The sequence below is a fragment of the Diorhabda sublineata genome, chromosome 1, assembly GCF_026230105.1.
Source record: "Diorhabda sublineata isolate icDioSubl1.1 chromosome 1, icDioSubl1.1, whole genome shotgun sequence".
In the NCBI taxonomy this organism is placed as follows: domain Eukaryota; kingdom Metazoa; phylum Arthropoda; class Insecta; order Coleoptera; family Chrysomelidae; genus Diorhabda; species Diorhabda sublineata.
Window position 1 is genome coordinate 4,331,985 of NC_079474.1, and position 24,377 is coordinate 4,356,361.

A 24,377-nucleotide genomic window follows, 5' to 3' on the forward strand; every position below is an offset into this window, starting at 1 on the left:
ACAAGAAAAAGTAACAATTGGGTAACAAATGACGATGAATTTTGACCAGATGTCCCAGCAAACTGCTCAACCATAATATCGCATACTTCCTTAGCTGATAGCCTTCGTTCAATTCTCTGACGAAGATCGTCGCTATCGAACTGAGAAATGATTGAACAAACATGTATTTGGCTACGCCACTGGAACAAAAGGGGTCTACGATATTATGATTTATTGTTTTTAAATAAAAAGCTTGATGTTTGGGAATCATAATTATTTACATAATGTTTACGTTAAAATAATAATAAGCATTTATTGATAACTATGTAATTCTTGTGTTGAGTGGGTTCACTACTTTTCCTGCCATCAAAAGAACGTGAAGTTCAGCGTCTACGACGAAGTAGAGGAATGGATGATCAGCTCGAAATTCAATAGGGACTTCTTGGCGATACTGTCCTACAATCAAAAAAGATCTTTAATATGAAATAGTTGCCGAAAAATTTCATAAAATGGATCTTTTCAAATCTGAGAGGAATATTTCAGAGCTATATTTTGACACTGTAGTTACTAGGTACCTTGATATAAAGACTAAAATGTGTGTTCTTGTGCGGCCGGTTAGCCACAGCCAATGAGAGGCCTTTCCCACTATCGGCCATGTTGTTCATCTGGCCAATCAATTCAATGCGGGAATTTGAATCTTTTCGTTTTAAGATTGTTATGAACAAAACATTGAGAACCGAATGTGTTACAAATCTATGAAAATGACTTGGCATATGTTAAATTAAGCTTTGTTAAAAGTTATTTCAATAAAAACAATTCTCAAATTAATTTGGATTCAATAATTTGTTATTGTTTTTTCGATTTCTCTTGTGAGAATCAACATACTTGTCATCACTATAAGAGTGTATCTTTCATTATTAGATATCAGCAGTTTTTACTCATACTTGTATTCCGTATTTACAGGAAGGCCGGATGGGCCATGGCCCAGAGTGGCAATATTGAAAAATAAGGAAAAAGTTTTTAAACTTTGAAGTAAACAATTGATAAATGGTCATGCAAGAAATTTTACTAGCTTCCAACTTTGCCAACCTTGAAAACATCGCACCGCCCCTCCCCTCCACTTACTCACAAGTCACCCCCTCATTACATGGTATTGGGCAGGGAGGCAAATCAGGTCTGGCCCGTAGGCGGCAAATTCGTAAATCCGCCACTGCTTGTATTAGGGAGCTACTTACAAATATTTTATACTGATATTTTTGCTAATTTTTTTTACATTCACGTTGAATTTTCACTGGTAGATAGATTCTCAGTTGGCACTGCATCTTTGGATAACACATAGATATTTGTTTCTCTTGTAAACACTTACCGTGCTGGAAGTTAAGTTGTCTATCCACAAACTTTTTTCCATCCGTTAAGTAATTTAATATCTTAAGTAGGAAATCTATGGAAATTAATATCTTTACCTCTCTTTGTTATTTGTGCACGAAGGTACAGGACAAGAAAGCATTTTAATTTCAATAACTACTCTATATACTCAATGTAAATAAATATAAATCAGTCAGCTGGTGACAGCCAATATGGCGGAAAGTAGGACTGCGCAGTAGAGGTAAATTGATCTTCGGTAAGAACACACCTTGTAGTCTTTACATCATGCTAGGTACCATTCCATAATATTGTCTTACTTCTTATATAACATTTGGTTAAAGTTTTATCTTATGATTATTCGTACGTAATATTCTTGGACCGAAAATTAAAGAAAGTATCATGTCGAATCTAATTCTGCGTTGCTAAATGCTTAAATAGATTGTTATCGCTACTTAACTACAATAATGACCGTTTGTTTTATTAAAACCAGTGATATCAAGTGAGTTTATCGAATTGCAAAATATCTAATTAAGGTTTAGGTAACGTTTATTCGCCACAAATAATGCTCAAAAAGGTATCCCACGATCGCTTTCAAGGTAACAGAGTGATATATTGAGTAACTACGTAACTGTTATATTCTAATAATATTTGAAGTTATATTGTTTCTTCCATTGAGGTAATTTCTTCCATCTGTTAAAATAACTTTTAGGACTTTTCGGAAACTATGATCATGATCGTTAACTAACCCGGATCACGTTCACTGATCGTGTTAATCGTGTCGTAGTCATATGATATGATACTTTCTACCCTGGTAGGCCAGCTGAATAATTTGTCTGTCTATGTCACTATACTGAGGTATGGAAGGAGCCAATCAGCACCTTGAAGCATGCGTCACTGAATTACGCATCCAGGGCGTGGCCAAAACATGTGCGTCATGAAAGTGTCAAACGTCACACCGTTCAGTATTTGTCCAATATTTTTCCCATATTTTTTTTTAAAGTTAAATTGTTAAAGAATGTTGTACGAACAAAGAACAAAAAAAATCGTACAGAAGAAATACAAAAGAAACAGTCGAATCCAAAAAGGTGATACAATAACTTTAAAAAGAAAATAATAAAAAATTGAAGGAGTTTAGCAAAGGAATTTAATAATGAAAATATTTTCGATAGAACTACAATAAATTTAAAAAATAGAACGAATAACTTTTTGTTTACTCAGCGCATCGACAATGTTGATGAATTTTTTCATCATTATCGTCGAGTTCATCAAATATTATTCTACCTAAGCCTTTTATAATATTGTGAAAATTCAAAAAATTTCAAAAAGTTAGGTTAAGATTCTCCGTTTCACGTTAAACTGAAGCTTAAACTACCCCCAGAAGGCCGATAACGTTTTGTCAGTAAACGCCATCCTAAAAACATGTATTTTAAACCGACGTTTGAAGTTTAAGCTCCACTTATACAATTGGGCATAGATGTTGGTTGGCATAAATCTTTGATAACTGCTTAATAACAATATATTAAACACCTAGAATCTATATTATATATCATGGGAAGAATTAACGCACAAAAAAGTTATCAAAATCAAAAGTTCTTGTACGTTTGTAGGTGTATATCATGTTTCAAATTTGAAATTTCCACCGAAAATTCAACGAGATCAAAATCTCGTTCTGGGTTATGATCCTCAATCAGCTGATAAGTAATCTACCCGAGCCCGAGTTATAGTTATCGAAAAGTCCTTCTGAGTTGCATGTAAATATAGAGATGGGATTTCACTGATATCACTACATAACTGTTTAATGGAATTGAATACACGTTTTTCGTATCTATAGTGGTTACTTTCTTATCAACTGAACATTCTATTTTTTTTAAAAAGCTAGATAATAATTAAATGAGACTAATTATCGATTGATTGTTTATTTGAATGTTCCTATTTCCTGTTAATTATTGTTTTAATAATCAATTATATATTATTGTTCGAAGTAAATTAAAGAAATTTGTAGTTAAAAACCTGACAGAGTAGAAATTGTCTTGTTTATTGTTATAATAGAAATCTTTAGGAGTTAGAAGTTAATGCTTTCTTATAGAGATGGCGCTTGATTTGTAGAAATAGTAGTTTAATGTTCTATGTACATAGTTTTTGTTTTAGTAGTTGATTATTATTGAAAAAAGTAAGGTTAAGTTAATATATGGTTTTACCGGGTTTTTAGCACATGGTTGGTTTTGTAAGATATAAGTGATAGATGATGTATATATATATGAAGATGTAAATAAAATTTATATAAAGACCTAGATTGATTTTAATCAACACTGCTGTGTAACAAATAACAACATTTACTATTGATAGAGTACAGCGTTGCCAAGTTTTTTGATATAAATTTAATATTATGAAAATTATGTGATTCTCACGTAGATTAATTCATATTCCATATATTATTCTGACCTTTAACCTCCTTAAATAATGGATATCTCCACTTTTTCAAACGTTGCCTACCAATGATTAACATTTTTTCGAAGAATTAAATTTCTAGAGATTTGGTAGTTAGAGACGGTAGTTATTTCGACAAGTCGCGATTCCATTCATTAAAAACATCTACTGTAGAAAATAGTATATTCTTTAATGAGCGGTAATGTTTGTAGCACGAGCTGTAAGTTGAATACTATAGTTTATCTACGACTTTAACAATAAATGCAAAGTATATTTTATTTGCAGTATCTATCTTATTGTTTTCAATACTTGTATTCATTATTGGTGACAAAACAAATCAAAAATTTTCTAAAAGGTTTGGTGTGGTGGCACCCTCGTAGTGTATCCTCGAAATATTGAACCGCGCGCCGCCCCCGCCGCTTTTATTTACTCAAAACTAGTTGATTAATTAAATAAAATAAACTTACTGTTGTTTCCGAAGATGCCTGGATCCATATAATGTTTTATATTCACTGTTATAGCCTGTTCTATGTTTGTAATGTATACTCCTTTAAAATCCGTCATAGGTGAAAAATCGGCTTGTCCTGGTTCAAATACTTTTCTTATTCCCAGCTGGAAACGTAAAAAATATATCATAAAAACTACATACACACTTCCTCAATACAATAATCATTACCTTTTGAAACGTAGGTGTCAAATTGACGTATCCTTTTAATAGGAAACTAGGTATAACGGCGGTGACATGTCTGTATCTCAAATTATCTATAATATACTTGAAGCTTCCGTTCAACCTCAATTCGTAAATGAGCTGATCTACACCGTTCACTTGGACTGGCAGTAACAATAATAAATAATATCGGGGACTGTCTAGTGGGAAACTCAAAGCTAGAGCTTTCAAATGCGAAACGTAGAAAAACGGCAACCATGTATCGTATTTCATGAATTGAACCTGATATTCCCTATACTTCCCTTGAACCAAAAAACTTGGTTGGGTTTGGGGTATATAAGGTACTCGATGCGTAGTATGTAGTGGACGGTAGCTGTCATAGTATTTGGCTATCATGTAATCTACTACAGATCTCGATTTTCTGTTATTCGATTTAATATTATAAGCACGTTTAGATCTTCTTCGTCTACTTTTATTGTTAGCTAAAGAAAGCGGCTTCGTCGCGTCCGGTTTTCTATTAGGACTATTCAATTTTATCATCATATCCTTAGATCTAGTATTTCTTTTAACAGCCTCGTTTATTTCTGTCATAACTTCTGGTCCTCTTACAGAATCAGCAGGTACTTCAGTTGAAGATGATTCTAAAATCGTATCTTTTGTGCTTGTTAGAGATTCTGTCGGGGCATCTCTAATAATTACATCAGTTACAACTAGATCTGTAGATTGTGAATCCGTAGTTTCACTTGATTCTGTGGTTATAATTACTGTAGCGATCAAAATTGATTCTGTAGTCTCTACGTTCGTAGTTAAAGCTGATTCTGTAGTAGGCATTTCACTAACAATTGATTCTGTAGTCTCTACGTCCGTAGTTGAAGCTGATTCTGTAGTAGGCATTTCACTAACAATTGATTCTGTAGTCTCTACGTCCGTAGTTAAAGCTGATTCTGTAGTAGGCATTTCACTAACAATTGATTCTGTAGTCTCTACGTCCGTAATTGAAGCTGATTCTGTAGTAGGCATTTCACTAACAATTGATTCTGTAGTCTCTACGTCCGTAGTTGAAGCTGATTCTGTAGTAGGCATTTCATTAACAATTGATTCTGTAGTCTCTACGTCCGTAGTTGAAGCTGATTCTGTAGTAGGCATTTCACTAACAATTGATTCTGTAGTCTCTACGTCCGTAGTTGAAGCTGATCCTGTTGTAGGCATTTCACTAACAATTGATTCTGTAGTCTCTACGTCCGTAGTTGAAGCTGATTCTGTTGTAGGCATTTCACTAACAATTGATTCTGTAGTCTCTACGTCCGTAGTTAAAACTGATCCTGTTGTAGGCGTTTCATTAACAATTGATTCTGTAGTCGCTATTTCTGTAGCCGATTCTGTATATTTCACTTCTGTAGTAGGCATTTCATCAACAATTGATTGTGTAGTTACAGCTGATTCTGTATACTTTACTTCTGTAGTTACAGTTGATTCTGTAGTCTTTACGTCTGTATTTCCAGTTGATTCTGTATATTTTATTTCTGTAATTGGTATTTCCGTTGTAGGTATTGTTGAATCTGCAGCTGGTGCTTTTGTAGTAGTTTTATCGGGGTTTTCTGTTTCAGAAAACAATATTTCTGTTGTATCTGTTGATGGTTGTGATATAGTAGGATTTGTGGAAGTGGTTGCTTCGCCAATTTGTGTAGGTGTTGTGGTTATACCAGCTGTTGTTGGACCTGAAATAATGATTGAATATTGATGTAATCAAATTACTGTAATATAAATATATACTCACTATTAGTAATATCTTCTGTAGTACTTATTGTAGTAGGTTCATTTATTATCGTACTTCCTTCGTTAGTTGTGAGTTTAGTTGATGTCAAAGTATTTTTTGTCGTACTTATACTTTCTGTAGTAAGTACCGAACTATCGGTATTAGATAAAATATCTTCAATGGTTGTACTTTTTATGCTGGTAGTGGTAATTTCCGGAATATTTGGGATAATATCGTTCATAGGAAGTTCTGCTGTAGTACTTATTGGTGTTGTGATAGTAGATGAATCTAAAGTGGTTGGAGAAGTTGTAGATTGATCCGTTGCATCTGTAGATTTGGTAATTCCATCATCTGTAGTACTCGCAATCGGTTTTTGAGTTGTAGGTGGATTAGGATAGAGGGCGTTGTTGAAAGACATAATATCGAATCCGTAAAAGTGTAAAATGTCTTCGTATTCCGGTTTTAAAGTAACATTTTCGTGATTAAGTGTTAAACCAGCTAAAAATCCTTCTGGAGGTATGAAATAACTCTGAAAATGAAATAATTCTTATCGATATCAATTTAAAAAGTTGACCTACCTTAAGGTGACGGTGGATATCTCTTAAACCGATTCTAATAACTGAAATATCGTTTGGGATATGAGCTGATTTTTGAAGTTCTCGTACTGCTTCACCTTGGATACCTTCTCCTAGAGCTACTAAGATACTTAGAGCCCCGTAGGGCGATATGGCAATGTTATCTTCGTTGTTTTCGTTGTGGACCTGAAATTAATAACGGAATATTCTGAAAGATCGTTCCGTATCGTTGTTTTGATAAAAATAGACTCTGGGAATTACACGTTAAATCAGTATTCTGCAAATTTCCGTTGTTGTGTCACTGAAAGATTTCGGGGTAACTATCCTTTAAAAATAAGTAGAATAAGTAGTTCAAATGTACCAGCGACTATAGATCATCCAGTAACAACGTTATTTGAAAAGCAATTTAATCAAAAGACTGTAGATATACAACTCAAACAAGAAGGTACTGTCATCACCAGTAATATTTCTCGAATGGAAAATAATTTAGATCCTCCGACACTAGAAAGGATGGTAGACCTTACAATATTAGAATATTAAGGATTTAGAGAACCTAGAGTATAAATATGAACGAAAATCTGAATGGAAATGCATTTCTTCGTGTAAGTACGGGAGGAAGAGACTTGAATATCCACAAGTAACTACAAACATTGCACAAGAGTTTATTGGTTACTACAATACGATTTTAACAGCTGGTACATGTGAATACTACGTTTTTATTGTTTTCGGAGTGTACCTTATGGATGTGTGGTTGTTTTTATCTCAGAAAAGCACTTTAAACATATTATTTCAAATAACACTTTTCTATTGTTTATAAAACAACAAAATTTGTTGGTTTTCTGGTTTCGTTGTTCAGCTCTATAAAAGTTTTGAAAGAAATTTAATAGATGTCGTCCATTTCGTAATTTTTGCGAATAGATTATACCTCCACGTGTACATTTACCAGTAATTTTTTGCGAAAACCATGTTGTACAATGTTTTCTGATTTGTGGCATGCACTTTTGTTTATCAATACAATATGACAACATGAAATGCGTGAATAATAGCGATATGCATCAATTATTTTTAGCGTTACTCTTAATGGTATACAAAAAAGGAAAACAAAACGAAATTAGGTGAAAAAAAAAATGCAATGGATACTGTTAATACGGTACTTAACTCATAGAGTGATAAAATCTCGATTTTTATTGATTTCTAATCGAATGAACGCGTCCTTTATTTTGCACAATATAAACTAAATTTATAATTAATTAAAACGAATTTTAGATTATTCGTTCCCGGAACACGGAAAATTCGGAAGTGGGCAGATGACTGGGCCTCAAACTATTGTTTGTTTCATACTTAAGCCCCCAATAAAAAATAAGATCGTATAAAATTAAATGATGTTTAAGTTCATTTGAAATTTTGCTTGGTACGAACCGTGTAACTACCGGCCCCTATGAGAGTCAGGCATAAAAACAAATTCATTGGTTGTATCAGCTTCCAAAACATATTCTTATGAAATTTCAGTACAATGTTGCCGGTAGTTGCAGGAAAATCGTAAAAAATGTGTAAATTTTTTTACTGAGCAAACCCCAAATCTATTCTAGAGACGGGATCACCTTTTTTTGAAACACCATGTATACATTCGAACATTATGAATTTTCAATGGATGATTACGTATAATGTATATCATTCGATTAGTAGAAAAAATATTATTATATATTATATACTCGTATATATATATATATATATAAATTAAAATCACAGAAAATAATTTAGTTCGTGATTTTAAAAAAATTAAAATTAGTAGCTCTTATCAATTCCCTACGTCTTGGCATCAAGTTAAATTTCATCTTCACAAAAATTTCTTCTGATTTTCCCGTAACTATGAACCCTTAGGCCCTCCGCACACGGATCGACTCATTTGCAATTCGAGTTGTCAACTGGAGTCGCGCGCAACCTTGTGGAAAGACCACAGGTGCGGAAGGCCTTATATTATTGAAAATGAGTGATCAATCAATTAATATTTCTTTTGTTAAAGAGGTGGAGAAGCATGAAATGTTGTACAACTACCACCTTCCTGGTTATTCATAAAAAAACATTATTTCCTCCGACTCACAACTGCTAGAATGCATTTTCAAAAAATAGCATTACATAAAGTAAAATTATAGAAATATAATCTCACTCGTCAGACCTCTGTTGCCAACTGAAACCGACTATCAGCCGAGAGTTGCGGACTGAAGTTGCATACAGGCTGTACAACTCCGATTGCGCGTTGCGCAGTCAAATTGCAAATGAGTCGACCCGTGTGCGAAGGGCTTTATTATACTAGGAAGTTGCACAATCAGTCGAGCAACCAGTTGGCTTTCGAACAAAGCAAAACAATCACTACCTTTCAAAGAAATATAGACGAGAACGTTTGGTGAATATGTCAAAATAAAAGATGAATATTCGTAAGACAAGTTTTTTAATTACTTTCGAAAGTTTTTTCGAGCTGTCAGACTTAATAAGAGATGACATAATTGGAATAGATACTCAAATGAGAAAATGTATAATCACCAGAAGACAAGCTGTAGGTACTATAAGATAAATAAATAGTTAAAATTGATTCGGGCCCTAGTAGCAGTTTTCTTCAGGTGGTAGGAAAGTAATTGGGTTTTAACTTCGTCAATTGTGAAGATGTTAATTCAACAATTCCGGGAGATAGGATCCATTAGAGATGCCGAACAAAATGCTCGCCCAAAAGCAAGTCAACCTTCACACTAAAGATCTGCGTCTCCATGCTTAAAAAATTCAATTAACACAACTGAACCATGCACAGCGAATAGAGCATCAACAAATAGATGCTGTTAATAGTCAAAATTTTCGCTTTGGGAGCTCCGAGAAACCATATGTGATTGTCGAAAAACAAATGTATTCACACTGTTTGGTTTTAAAATGAGGCTGGTCAAGCAGTGACTGTTACTGGCACTCGATATCACAGTTCTTTTTGCCGAAATTGAATGATACTGATGAGACCAATATGTGATTTCAACAAGACGGTATCGCATACCCTACAGACATGAAATAATTCAAATATGAGACATTTTCAGGGCGTGTACGCTCCCGTTTTGGTGATCAGAATTGGACTCGTAGATGGTGTGATTTAACACCATTAGATTTATTTTTATGAGGCCTACGTCGACAAGCTCTTAACGACACGATATTAAAGTATCCTATGTACTCTACGATTCAATAAAAAAAAGACTATAAAAACTGTGTTTTCTATTTGTTTCTTCTTACGTTAATTTTGAAATAAAAGTGTGGTTATAATGAATAAACATTTACACCCATTCGGTGTAAATTACTCATCTGACATAGATAATACAATCCATTGTAGTCTAAATAACTTTAATGTCTTCAGAATTGCCCGATACGGTTTGTTTATTACAAAGGTTCTTGAATCTTTTTCTCTCCGATTTGATGGTTTTAATGAAACTTACGAGGGGCAATCGAATATTTCATTGACATTAAGCAATCGTGACACCTTCTCATATGCAACGTTCCATAGAAAATATCTCGTTCAATTTAGCGTCATCTTTGTTAATACGGACACTTCTACAAACACTTACTAATTATTTAGTGGAGTAATATAAGTAATCTATCTGTCAGATTTATGTAAAAGTTTGACAAAGCATATTAGAAACATTAAATAAACTAATTGTAGATCACTACATCGAAAGCGATGGTCAATAAGTTCGATCATCATCATCGAGCCTTTCAATCCCATGTGGATTATGGCTATCGCTATTGGCGCTTTAAATCTTTTTTTATTTGAGGTGGATTACCCCTCGTTTTCTAATTTTTATTTTCTTTATAGTTTGTCGTTTGTTTTGGCTGCTTTAGTTATTATTTTCCATTCTTTTCGGCTCCGGCATTTTGCTCTCCAGTTTTCTATATTAAGTGCTCTTATGCCCTCCTCTATTTCGTTTCTCCAAGTTTTTCTCGGCCTGCTCCTCCTCCTTGGCCACCATGGGTTATTCTCCTTCCCCAGTTCTCTCTCTTTATTTCTTCGTGTTTCTTTGCTTCTCTTTCTCCTTCCTGTGTTATGTTTGGTCCTGTTATGTTTCTCATCATCTTTCTTTCGGTTCTTTTAAGTTCTTCTTCTTCTCTTTTGTTTATTACTGTTGTTTCCATCGCATACCTGATTACTGGTCTTATTAGAGTTTTGTACATTTTTATTTTGTTTAGTTTGGTTACGTTTTTGTTTCTTCCATAGGCTTGATAGCCTTTTTGTAACCTATCCTTTATCCTCTCTCTGGTTGTTTGTCCCAAAGTTATTCCTGGATAGTTTAAGGTCCATACTGTTTCAAAATCGTATTTGTTAGTGTTCAGTTGGTTTGCTCTGTGTTCTGGTTTTCCTCCTATTTTTATATATTTTGTTGTTTCTGCATTTAGTTCCAGTCCGTAATTTCTTGCTTCTTCTAATTTTTTGATCGATTTTATTAATTCCCTCTGCGTATGCTAGGTACTATCTGTATTGCATCTGTTATAAGGTTTTTATTCTGTAATCCTGATTTTCTCACAATTTTTTTTTGGATAACCTTGTCTTTCTCTTTTTATTGCGTCGAAAGGACTTTAGAAATCAATAAAAATTATGTATTCCTCTTTTATATTCCGCTGTCTTTTCTATCATTTGATCTATAGTGTGGATTGCGTATATAGTTGATCTTCCTGGTCTAGAGCCGTTTTGATAATCCCCTAGTTCTCTCTCTGTTAATTCCTCCAAGCTTTTGTATTTTGTAGGCGATATTTAGCAGGGCGATGGCTCTATAGTTCTTACATACTTCTTTATTAACTTTTATAAATTTGGTGTGATTATGCCTGTGCTCTACGCGTCTGGGATTTTGTTTTGTTTCCAAATCTGCTCCATTAGTTGATGGATATCTTTACTTTTTCTCCACCATATTAAACAAGTTCCGGTTCTATTCCATCTTCTCCCGGGGCTTTGTCATTCCGCAGTTTTCTTATTTCTTCATGTTCTTCCTCTGTTAACATTATTTCTTTATTTGCTTTGATTTTTTCTTTCTCGTTAAGTTCGATATCCTTTTTAAAATTAGAATCGTCATGCTCCTCAAAACTGTCGACATCACCTTTTGAATTTTGGAAAATCTTTGAATACTGAGCTATTTTTTCAAGTCTGGGAACAGAAAATAATCCGAGTGGGTCAAATCTTGCGAATAAGTTGCATGAAGTATCAATTTGAACTTTAATTCATTAATTTTGGCCATCGCAATAACGGATGGGTGAGCTGGTGCATTGTTTTGATGAAAATTAGCTAAATGCGGTAATTTTTGCTTGATTTCTTCCCTCAAACTTTGTAATAAGTTCGCACAATACTCGCCGACGATAATTTTTCCGAAGGAGCAGCCTCACCCAGAGTAAAATCTAGTTTTATATTGGTTGGGCTGGGCTTTTCAAAAAAAGTTATGTATCACATAACGATGACCAACTTTTTACATGTTTACAAATTCACTATTGATGCCTGCCGAAAAAATACTAAGCAACTTGGCGTCTTCAAACTTGAAACTTATGCTGTTTAGATTGTGTACTTTGTAATACAGCAGTTTCAAGCAACTACCGCCACATCAAAGTCAGACCAGGTACTTCGGGGACCAAACTCGTATTTGAGAAATTTTTACAACCAAAACTACCTTTCTCAGATTGTTTTAAAACCTACGTATCCTACGTATTAGCAAGTGGACAATTAAACGGTTCATAGAAGCATAAAAATGCAAAGTAGATGAAGTCACTTATTTTCTCACGGAGGGTATTGGACTTAAGCTAAAAGGAAACAAAAAAATAATGACCATCAATTATTACTTGTAGGTTTTAAAGTAATAATTATTATTTAGTATTCGCTGGAATGTAATCTGATAGATTAAATACTAAGTGGGTACCAAAAATCGTATACAAGGGGATGCAAAAAATTTGGGAGTAGATGACGTGAAAATAAAGCTGTGACATAAAAAAATTTCTCATTCAGCCTTATAGGCTAAAGTTGCAAAACCAGAAATTATATTTAAGTATATTTTCTAAATTATACTTTCGAATATTATGAATTTCTAATGGATGATTACTATTTTCTACCGTCTGAAGGCCAGCGGCCAGGTTCCTGCTCATTGGTTAACAATCCGTAACTTTCACAAGGACAACCTGTATAATCTAAAGATAGCAAAAATTTATGGCTTAGGAGATATGTAAATCGTTGTACGTACCAAGGAAACCGCTCGCCATAAAGAGACATTCTGAAGAAAATTACCACAAATTGTAATTATTCATTGAAAATACTTACAGGAGGTTTTAAAACACAATCAAACGTTTCTAATTGAACTGAACTGAATTAAGGAAACAACTGAAAGGTAGAGAAATTTAATTACTTAGCGTAAAACTGTTTCTTTCTCATAAATCTCTTCTTAAGTTTCAATCCTTTATAGCTTCTTCTGTCCGCAATTTCGTTTTATCCTTTTTCTTATATGTTTAGTTTTGTCTACACCTAATTCTTCTAAATTTTCCTCTTCTAAGGTATTAGTTATACTCCTTGTTGGGATTTCTTTGCAGTACTTATGTCTTATGTGTTAAAATAGTTTCAGCTGTGCGCGTATCTCTCTTATTCGCCAGATTTAGCACCAAGTGACTTCTGTTTCATTCCGAATATGAAAAACGTACTGATGAGGAAGGAAAAACGATTGACACAATTCCTCACGATAGAAAGGCCACCATAGAGCAGATGAAGAAGAATAGCTTTCCAAAATGGTTGCAGTTTTGAATTAGACGGTAAGGTGCGTCTCCATTGAACAAAAAAAAGTTGATTAAAGTGCAGTTTTAACAAACAATTGTTTGACAAACATTTTTACCAAACAATTGCGATTCGACATGAAACATTAGTCAGTTAGGTTTTGTCGAAGAATGAGTGATTTAAACCGCCGCCGTCGCCTGGTCTGCATTGCAGCAGCTTATATTTTAATGGAAGAACCTCTTGGTGGCAGAGACAATTGTTTTTACGGCGTTATGAATATAGTGGTGATGATTTCCGAAATGATTTGACAGCCGGGAGTTTTTGAATTGTTAATATCGATGATAGGACCAGTGATAAATAAACAAAATACTAATTTTCGCCAAGTAATCAGCGTTCAAGATCGTCTGGCTATAACATTCAGGTTTTTGGCTTCTGGTGGTTGATGGTAAGTACTTTTTCTCCCGTCTATATTGCACTAGAAGAGTTTCAATCTTTCTTTTAATCTCGGCGACATTATTTACACCCAAATCTTTTGCAATGTCATCTAATGCATTTTTTCTTTTGATTTTGTTTTCATAATCGTCATTATTAGGGTCCCCATCGTAAACGTTAATTAACCTTATCAAATTCTCCTGGCTCCAAAACTCGTTTTGCGGAAAAACCACACACACACTTTTCCATTGAATATTTTCAATGAAAAAATACAAATAATAATATTTATATTCAAAAATTACGCCGGAAAAACACTTCAAAATACACTAAAACAACTCAAACGGGTGGTAGAGAAATGTTTGTCGGGATAACGTCCATACCAAAAACACCGGCGAACATTGTTTGTCAAACAAAAAAGTTTGTCGAAATTTTCGACAAATGTTTTCCAGCGGGGACGCGGCTTTTAGACGAACAGTATTTTTGATTATTTTAACTTGACTTACAACCTTCTTATTCCGTTTTGGTATCTATAAAAAAGTTTATTGACATTTTCTGGTTTGAAAAACACGTTTGCGTATTCATCTCAAGAATATGCGGCGTACGTTATTGAAAATCTTCTTTGTTTATCTATGGCGAACAAATCATCGCTTCGGTATGGCATAACTTAATTATCCATCCAACACAAGCATGTAATGAACTCGCATGAAATATTAAATTGATATTTCTTCAAGTTTAAAACCACAAAAGATTTTTTTTGTCAGTAACATGACTATCAATCAATTTCGACTTCTATAATAGTTATGGGAAATATTATGTGTTCAGAATAATTAGAACTAGTCGAAACGACTCGCTTCATCGGATTTTTTAATCATACAGGGGTTGTTTGAAAAGTTTTTGACGTAAATATTGACGAGATTTTTTTAAATTCAGTTTTATTTCTTAATTTGAGGCCGCACCGTGTAGCTTGGTCGAGTTTTTGATTTTATTTTCAATTTCTACCACCTGTGGAAGATGCTTATCGCTTATATATTAGACTAATTACTAATTCCTCTCTACATAATCGTCCAATCCCCAATTACGACCGTATGTAGGGCATAATTGTCCCTACTCGAGTATGAACGAGAAAGATTTATCGGTATGTCGGTAACACCAGAAGATTATTGACTATGATTGTGCCCAAACGATTATATGGATCATCCAGTTTATACGTTGTACCTATATAAATAATTGTAACAACAAAAAAATTGAGATAAGGGTGAAGTCTATCGTCACTTTCATTTTATATATATGGAACTGAAAGCACAAACTTTATCTTGGTTGCAGATGACTTAGTGGTACTCGCAAGAGATTTATATGACCTATAGACCAGTTGCATTATATCGAACATAGTGAACCTAGGGATTAAAGATAAAATATAGTCCTAAAACAAATTGAGACCTTCGAATATAGAGGAAAAACAATAAAACTTCTGATTCTAACTTTAAGAAGATTAATTGGTGGCTCCAGTCCCATATGGTCAGAGAGGCATACCTAATAAAGAATATGGAAATACCAAGAATGAATCTTTAAGATATTAGAGCCCAACTGATACCATAGTAGACATGATTAGGAAGAAAATCGTTTGAATAGTTTGGGCACTTCATCAGAATGGATGATCAAAGAAAATATTTCAGTGGAGACCAAAAAATACATTGGAAAGAGTGACGTCTTAAAGACTTTGGGATGACGGCGTCCGGGAATGCAAAAAGGCAACTGATAGAGGAATGTGTTTTGGATGGAGATATTTAGCGAAAGGGGATGTAAGAAGCCTGAAAATACAATTACCACAAACCTTAGTAATCTGTCAATCAAGCATTAGAGTTCATAAATATCCATAAACAAAAAGCACAGCAGGTATTTACCCATTGATACTGTCATATCCATGTTCAGTTTCTGAATGACACTAAATATGATTCTTTTAACTTCCAAACATTCACATTTAGATGGGACCCATCCATTTACAGATCCCTACTACCATATATATGGACCAGCTCTTCAAATTTAACTGCTGAGTTAATTCTTTCATTAACTTCTTCTCCTTGATTTCCAGTGCTACGTTTGTGTAGACATTTTGGACTGTACATTACACGGTCTGCTAATTTGTCAGAAAAAGTGGTGAAATATGTAAAAGAACTAACGTCTAAACGATTCTATATTCCTTTGTCTGCTTTTAATGATTCCAAAGAAATCAATAATTATGCGTGATTCGATTTACGATTCTTTCACAAGAAATTAAAACAGTTTTGAATGTTTTAAAAGAATCAGAAATTATTTCCATTCATTTAAAAATGGCGAGATAATTAATTTGTTGTTATCGTTAGTACTAGTAACTGTTTGCTTTGTACTGGCGAGATTAGGAAAGACACCAGTACATCTAACTGTATGATCTGAGGTATACTTAAATATTTAGAACTATTCGTTTATCTCCATTGTATTTCGATCTCCTACTGGTATTATTTTTATTTTATATTTATTTATAGCCTTCTTTTTACAAAATGCCTTCAATTTTTACAAGGTCTCCAGTCGGTTTTTCCTCCAAAACATCACCAAACCATCACCGATACTCCGCCATGTTATACAGTCGGGTTTACACATAGATCTAACATTCGTTCTGCCTTTGACGTCTTTATAGGATTTTCTTCACTGTCACCCTTACAAAAAGGTCAGCTTCTCACAGTCCCTTTTTCACTATAGAAATACTAAAAAGCAGATCCTTATATTCATTGATCTGAGTTGCTATCTTTGGGCCCGTAAGTCGTCGATCCCGTTCACTGATCAATTCAATGCGTTTATTTTCAGCGATTGTGGTTTTCGAGGCCTCCTTGTACGTTTTCTATCGCCAAAGCTCCTGGTGGATGCATATTTGTTCACGTTGTGGTTCACGATACGTCGAGGTATTTCTAATTCGGCGCCAGTGCAATAGTTTTACCCATTTTAAAACTTACAAGCAAGTTCTTGCGTCTTAGAGGACTCACTGGGACTAAACTATAATCATAAACACCGAAGAAATAATTCACAGGTAAATAATATAGAACAAATCGGCAGGTATTTGCATAGCAGTGTATTATTTTGAAATTTAATGGATGGATTATAGGGTAGGAAAAAACTTTTGACCAGTATTTTTTCATATGAGTTTTTACTTCTTTTAAGACATTATCAATTATTATTTTAAATATCATTGGACTTTAAACCTTCTTTCATAATTTTCTCTTAGTATATTCCTGGTTTGTTTTCTGAGTAGATTTAATATTAACTTTCAATACTTCTTCAATTGCTCTTACTTGTGAACTTTTCTATTTTGGTTTTCTATGATGCTTTTTGAATTTGATATGTAAATGTTATACTTGGAATTGTTATTTTTGAACAGCTATTTCTTATTATTGAACAAACTTATCTTCACTCGTTAATCAGACAGTAACCGTGATTCATAGTCTAATTTGTTAGTGATAAAATAAGTTTATCGACTGCTTCTTGTAATCCCATCTGCATTCGAAAATTAAACATTCTTTTTTGATTCGCAATCTCTATTTCGCAATTAAAAATATAGAAAAAGACAAAACAAAAACAGCGATAAGAAAATATCAATAAAAAAACGTGCTTATTTTCATGTTACAACACGAAAACCATTTCACAAAGTCAGTAGATAGAACTTTTGTCATATAAATTCTCAAGGATTCAAACTTGATAACGATAACAGATATTGGGATTGTTCAGAGTTGTATTGGAACGTCCAATCTTTTTGTTCAATTAAAGACTATCTGAGATTTCTTAAGGCACTCTGGATTTATTCTCTTTCAGTTTGTAACACACTTTATTCAACTCAAGTATTTGTATAGTACAAATTTTGTAATCAACTAACTTCAGGTTAATATTTCAGTTATTCTATGTAGGAGTAAGTTTTCAAGGAGTTTGGACATTGTAGGTAGAAGGTTTATTGGACGGTAATATGGCACGTCCGTTGGGTATTTGCCTTGTTTACCAAGCAATATGATGAAAAACGGCTGAACACAATTTTTTGCTACTCTAATGTTGAATCAATTCTTTGAATCATTATATCTCAGAAACAGTGGCTCGTAGAAAAAAAAATATGGGTACATTTTTTGTAGATAATTTTATGATCTACAATTTTTGTCTGTAGTATTTTTATGATAAAACTCACCGTTTTCCTGAAAATTGAAAAAAACTCATTTTTTTGACCTACGACCTGGATTAAAATTTTTTCATACACGGGGATGATGGGGAACTTTCAAATTTTATTTTTAATTATATTTTAAACAATTTGATTTTCAGCTTGATGGAAAGTTACGTAGCTTCAATCTTATTTTTTGGTCTAATTTGATCAAACTATAGGTTATAAATGTTATTTCTATGGGATTGTGGCAACAACAAAATACACTTTTCACTGATTTTCTGCTTGGTGGGAAGTTACGTAGCTTCAATCTTATTTTTTGGTCTAATTTGATCAAACTATAGGTTATAAATGTTATTTCTGTGGGATTGTGGCAACAACAAAATACACTTTTCACTCATTTTCTGCTTGGTGGGAAGTTACGTAGCTTCAATCTTATTTTTTGATCTAATTTGATCAAACTATAGGTAATAAATGTTATTTCTATGGGATTGTGGCAACAACAAAATACACTTTTCACTGATTTTCTGCTTGGTGGAAAGTTACGTAGCTTCAATCTTATTTTTTGGTCTAATTTGATCAAACTATAAGTTATAAATGTTATTTCTGTGGGATTGTGGCAACAACAAAATACAGTTTTCACTGATTTTCAGCTTGGTGGGAAGTTACGTAGCTTCAATCTTATTTTTTGGTTTAATTTGATCAAACTATAGGTAATAAATGTTATTTCTATGGGATTGTGGCAACAACAAATTGCACTTTTTCTGATTTTCAGCTTGGTGGGAAGTTACGTAGCTTCAATCTTATTTTTTGATCTAATTTGATCAAACTATAGGTAATAAATGTTATTTCTATGGGATTGTGGCAACAACAAAATACAGTTTTCACTGATTTTCAGCTTGGTGGGAAGTTACGTAGCTTCAATCTTATTTTTTGGTCTAATTTGATCAAACTATAGGTTATAAATGTTATTTCTGTGGGATTGTGGCAACAACAAAATACACTTTTCACTCATTTTCTGCTTGGTGGGAAGTTACGTAGCTTCAATCTTATTTTTTGATCTAATTTGATCAAACTATAGGTAATAAATGTTATTTCTATGGGATTGTGGCAACAACAAAATACACTTTTCACTGATTTTCTGCTTGGTGGAAAGTTACGTAGCTTCAATCTTATTTTTTGGTCTAATTTGATCAAACTATAAGTTATAAATGTTATTTCTGTGGGATTGTGGCAACAACAAAATACAGTTTTCACTGATTTTCAGCTTGGTGGGAAGTTACGTAGCTTCAATCTTATTTTTTGGTTTAATTTGATCAAACTATAGGTAATAAATGTTATTTCTATGGGATTGTGGCAACAACAAATTGCACTTTTTCTGATTTTCAGCTTGGTGGGAAGTTACGTAGCTTCAATCTTATTTTTTGATCTAATTTGATCAAACTATAGGTAATAAATGTTATTTCTATGGGATTGTGGCAACAACAAAATACAGTTTTCACTGATTTTCAGCTTGGTGGGAAGTTACGTAGCTTCAATCTTATTTTTTGGTCTAATTTGATCAAGCTATAGGTCATAAATGTTATTTCTATGGGATTGTGGCAACAACAAAATACACTTTTTACTGATTTTCAGCTTCATGGGAATTTCTGAAAGTTCGAATGTCTAAATTGACCGCACTACTATTTGGCAAGGACGACGTTCGATTAAGTTGTTCTATAAAAATATTTTTCGAATCTCTTCAAATTTCTCACTCCTATGTTCACCGGAAACACAGAAAGTATTGCTGCCAAACATTTTGAAATATATATAAAATAAAATTTCAATAATATTTTTTTTCAAGACGGAAAATAAAAGAAATGGGACAAAGGAAAGAAAGTTACTACAAAAAATTTAATCTATCTCTTTTGGAAAAATATTAATTTTGAATCTTGAATTTTCAAAAAAAGCCAACATCGCTTTTTTCACTTATTTCGTTTGATCATTCAAAAATAAGTAAAAACTGGTATTAGTAGAACTAAATGTAGATATTTGCTACCCTGTTGTTTACCTTTGGACCACCCGTATTTTCTATCTATTATATTAATTTCTGTGTACTATAATGTTGATAAGTACGGTATATATTCAGGATGTTAGTTAGACTATTGTTATTTACAACTTTTTAGTGTCTAGGTCAACTAACACATTAAAAAAATATTATTACATTCAACTTCTAATATATTTTGTAAAACATAATTTCAATTTATAATCTAGTATTTCACTGATAGTGTGTTTGAATAAATAGATATAAAAAAACAACTCTGTATATAGGATATCTCTATATATTTCGTTCCAGACACGTGACTAGCATAACATACTTTTATTGGTAATCTAACAAGCTTTCAACTATAGTTTGGTATATAGAGAACTAGCTTTTTATAGTTGGTAGCGAGGAAGCAAACTTGTCGAAACTAAACCAGAAATAACGTACTTTGGAATCTGCGTAGACCAGGTAAATTACATGAAAAGACACAATTTGAACACCTGCAAAAAAAGCTGAGGAATCTGCGATGGCTTTGGACATATTACTGCCAAATCTCAATGGTCCCGTAAAGCGAAAATTTCTGACTCAATTATATTATATGCAACTCCGTGTTTATCTCATGCATATTCCAAAAGAACAGCAACATGCTTACTTACTGGTAAGGGAAAGAACCTTGACATTTGGTGAAAATAATATAACTAAAGAGAAAGAGAAAGAGAAATCTACCAAAGAAGATGGGACAGTATAGTAGGCGGTAGATAAACAAAACAATCATTTCCTAATATTAAAATTTGGATCAATTGAAAACACGAATATAGAAATTATCACCTGATACAGCTACTCACAGGAGAAGAATGATTTATGTCTAATTTTTACCGTTTTTACTGTGCTGAATTGTAAGATACTGCAGAGCATACCTTTTTTGCATTACAAAGATGGCAGGAGTAACGTAGAGTAACCATACAACAAATCGGGAGCTTACTATCATCAAAAAATAAACTGATAGCTAACAAGGAAGTCTGGAAAACCGCATCTAATATCTTCTTCTTCATTTTTAAGATCAGATGATCTGTTAGTTTCGCAGGTTCCTCTGTATCAGTTCCTGGGAGGTGGACTGCCAGCTGTCCATCCATCTCTTAGGTGGTCGTCCGGGCCATCCTTCAAGTACCAATATCTTTTTCTTTGTCTCTCCCATCTTACGATATCTTGCACCCCACATTGTTCCCTCATGTCAGTGTTCCTTATTCGAGCTACTCTTGTTTTTCCCACTATAGTTCTGAGCGTTTTCATTTCGGCTACCCGAAGCACGCTTTTAGTTTTGTTGGTTTCCTCTCTGGTTTCTATTCCGTATGTCATGATTGGCCTAATATCTGCTTTAAGCAGCCCTATATGGCAGTCGCTTTGTTGATCTGGCTTTTTAGGTCCTTCACTGGGTCGTGATAACTCGACAGGTCCATACCTAATATACTGACAATAATAATAAATCAAAATCAAAACGATCTAGTAGATAGTCCAAGCAGTATGATGAAGTAATACCTTCTGTTATACTGCGTGTTGAGAAGCAGAGAGGGGTGTTGTTTGTGGGTGAAAACCCCACATATCCTCGCAATTCCATCAACCGAGATATCTTTTGAAGATGTCGATGTTGTAAGCTGCAAACTTATACGCGAAGCTTTCTGACGACTCCAGATAGAAAAATTGTAGTCAGAGAATCTGGCAGGATTCTAAAATCAGTGATAAATAATGCACCGATTACATAGCAAGATCAATGACAGTCAATCAAGAGTCATACAATGGTTCGTAGTTAGCACAAAGAGCTGGATTGGGTATTGCTGGACCATACCTGTAGGAAAAACCCTCACAATTTTCATTCAGAGTTGCTGGTAATGAACATATGTGCTTAGAAGTGAATAAGAAGTATATTTACATTCTCTCCGATATCCAAGTGACATTGAAGGTCCAAAAGGCTATTGGATGCACGTCCAAGAGGAGAAGGAGTGTAAACAAACTCTAGAGCCACCAGCTAACAGAAGCTAGTAACCCTAATGTGGCTACTAGGTAATAAAGACACAGAGAATCTTGTCAAAAGTTGGCAACGACTTTGAACAGAGCCCAATAGTGGTTCCATAAAATGTCACAACACTGAAAGTACCTCGAGTAGTTCTAATACATCTTAGGATGTACAATGAAAAAACCCTCCTTCTAGAGAAGTCTACGTATTTTGGAGGTACATTGGATGCAGAGTTATGACAAAAAAACTTTTTAGGTATGGGTGAAAAGCAGCTGTGAAGGCAAAACGACTAAATAATCTAATTAACCGGACTGTATTAATTAATAGGAATAGAATAGATAAAAAAATCATTATATAATTTGTAAGAGATAATACGGATTGTTTCCTGTTCAGTCAATTCATGTGACTATTTAATTGGATACAACCAAATTATCACATTATTGTATCAATAGATAAATTAATACCTACGAATCTCTATTTTACGAGGATATATTGAAAAATTCTTAGCCTACTATAGAACCAAACAAAATTTTATTACTCCCGTTAATTGGATACATTTATTACAGCGAATCTGCAACGTCTCTAGACCTTGCTCTGCAAACCAGACCTCCACAGCTTTTATTATCTTTTCGTTGGAAGAAACTTTTTTTCAGTTAAGGAAACAGATTAAAGTCGGACGGAGCGAAATCTGGTGAATGAGGGGGGTGTTCTAATAATTCAAACCCTAAATCACGAATTTTTTGCTTTATAGAGATCGTTTAAGACTTTTATAGTCTAGAATGTTGATATGATTCAGAAGAAAGATGTCGGCCCATTCTGGCAGGTGTTTTTGTTCGCATATAGTTTCATCAACGTCCCAGTACCTCAATCACTATTTAAACAAGCGATATTCTCAATTTTCGAATGATTTTTATCAGTTTTTGAAACTACAGGACGTTCCGAAAATTCTGATTATAAAATTTGTTCTAATGTTTTTCTAAGCCACACCTCGTAGATCCTTATATCATTTTTTATTAAAAAAAAAACTGATTCTAGTATTTTCAACAAATAATTCATCTGAAATTGTACAAAAAACAATAATTCTAATCTTCAATCTCGCGACACAGTTTCAAATTAAATTAACAAATATTTAGGATTCTTTTTACTCCCAGGTGAATTGAGAAATAACATTTGAAAATTAATTTTCAAAAAGAAACTTAATAAAATATGAGAAAAAAGTTTCTTACTGCCAGTAGCTTCATTCCTAAGTTATTTACAACATCTACCATTACGTCTCTGGCCATAATAGGCACTTGTCCTGGATGAGGATACGTGTGAAAATCTTGTCCCACCCAAGGAGCACCCTGTACCACCCTCCGATTATGCACTAATCCTAAACCTACCGGAAAACAACATAAAAACAACAAAAACCACATCATCCACGAATATCCGTTTTTCCAGCAACTTTTACCGATTTGATAGCTGAATTTTTGGAAATATTTTGAATATTTGTCGGTTGTTTTTATAAAATTTTCGTTAATTTTTCTTCTTTCGTTTATAAAAGACATTTTTGTTCGACTAAGGGGGAATTTGTGTCCGCGGCGTACCGCTACTGATGTGCGAATGGATTGGAAGTTCGAACGAAACTGAATTGCAGATTTCAACTGGAGGATGAATGGGGCTAACAACAAATTGATTAGGTGTGCGTTTGGAAGAAATTTCATTTATTTGGAAATCTAGTCGTTAATATGATTTATTTGTTAAAATAAAATACAATACAGAGTGCTCGATTTTAAGTATTACAATTTATTATACTGCGAGGTACTAACGTGAAGGATAAATTGAATTTTTTCGTAATTATGAACTTACATATTTGAAATATCCTTGAACAAATCATCTTTTATGCAGGTTGGGCCATTAATTTTTGCACTTGAACTTGCCGTGGTAAACAGAAAACACATTGTATTCAAATAAATGTTTATTTAAAATAAAAAATATAAAATGAAAAATTATTTTGTAAACATCGTTCAATCTCGCTGCTAGCATTTCTAAAATCTCACATTTTGGAATACATAACGCCGGGTTATGTTAAGTTATCCATTTTAGACGAATAACCTTCGTTAATTTTAGTATTTTTCATAGTGTATTCACGGAGACACCACTTTTAAGAAAACCCCGTAATAGGTCTGGGCTTGACAGAGGGTACTACCCCATCAATTGTGTCATTATAGCCCT

At 33.5% G+C, this 24,377-nt stretch overlaps 1 protein-coding gene across 1 annotated transcript; it reads right to left on the bottom strand.

The window, feature by feature from the left end:
• Nucleotides 1-236: 236 nt before the first annotated feature.
• Nucleotides 237-23,784, bottom strand: LOC130444273 (mucin-4-like). Its single transcript, XM_056779345.1, has 6 exons — nt 23,390-23,784; nt 6,773-6,955; nt 6,216-6,723; nt 4,448-6,156; nt 4,239-4,383; nt 237-435 (listed from the first exon to the last, which is right to left on the bottom strand). Exons 1-6 carry the CDS (start codon nt 23,708-23,710, stop codon nt 302-304), a joined length of 3,000 nt encoding a protein of 999 aa, XP_056635323.1. The 5' UTR covers nt 23,711-23,784; the 3' UTR covers nt 237-301.
• Nucleotides 23,785-24,377: the final 593 nt, after the last annotated feature.

Coding starts and splice junctions, on each gene's coding strand:
- LOC130444273 (XM_056779345.1), bottom strand. CDS start 23,710: ATGTCTTTTATAAACGAAAGAAGAAAAATTAACGAAAATTTTATAAAA. Junction 6,157..6,215: donor TACAGAAGATATTACTAATA/GTGAGTATATAT, acceptor TCATTATTTCAG/GTCCAACAACAGCTGGTATA. Junction 436..4,238: donor AGGCATCTTCGGAAACAACA/GTAAGTTTATTT, acceptor TTTTGATTGTAG/GACAGTATCGCCAAGAAGTC.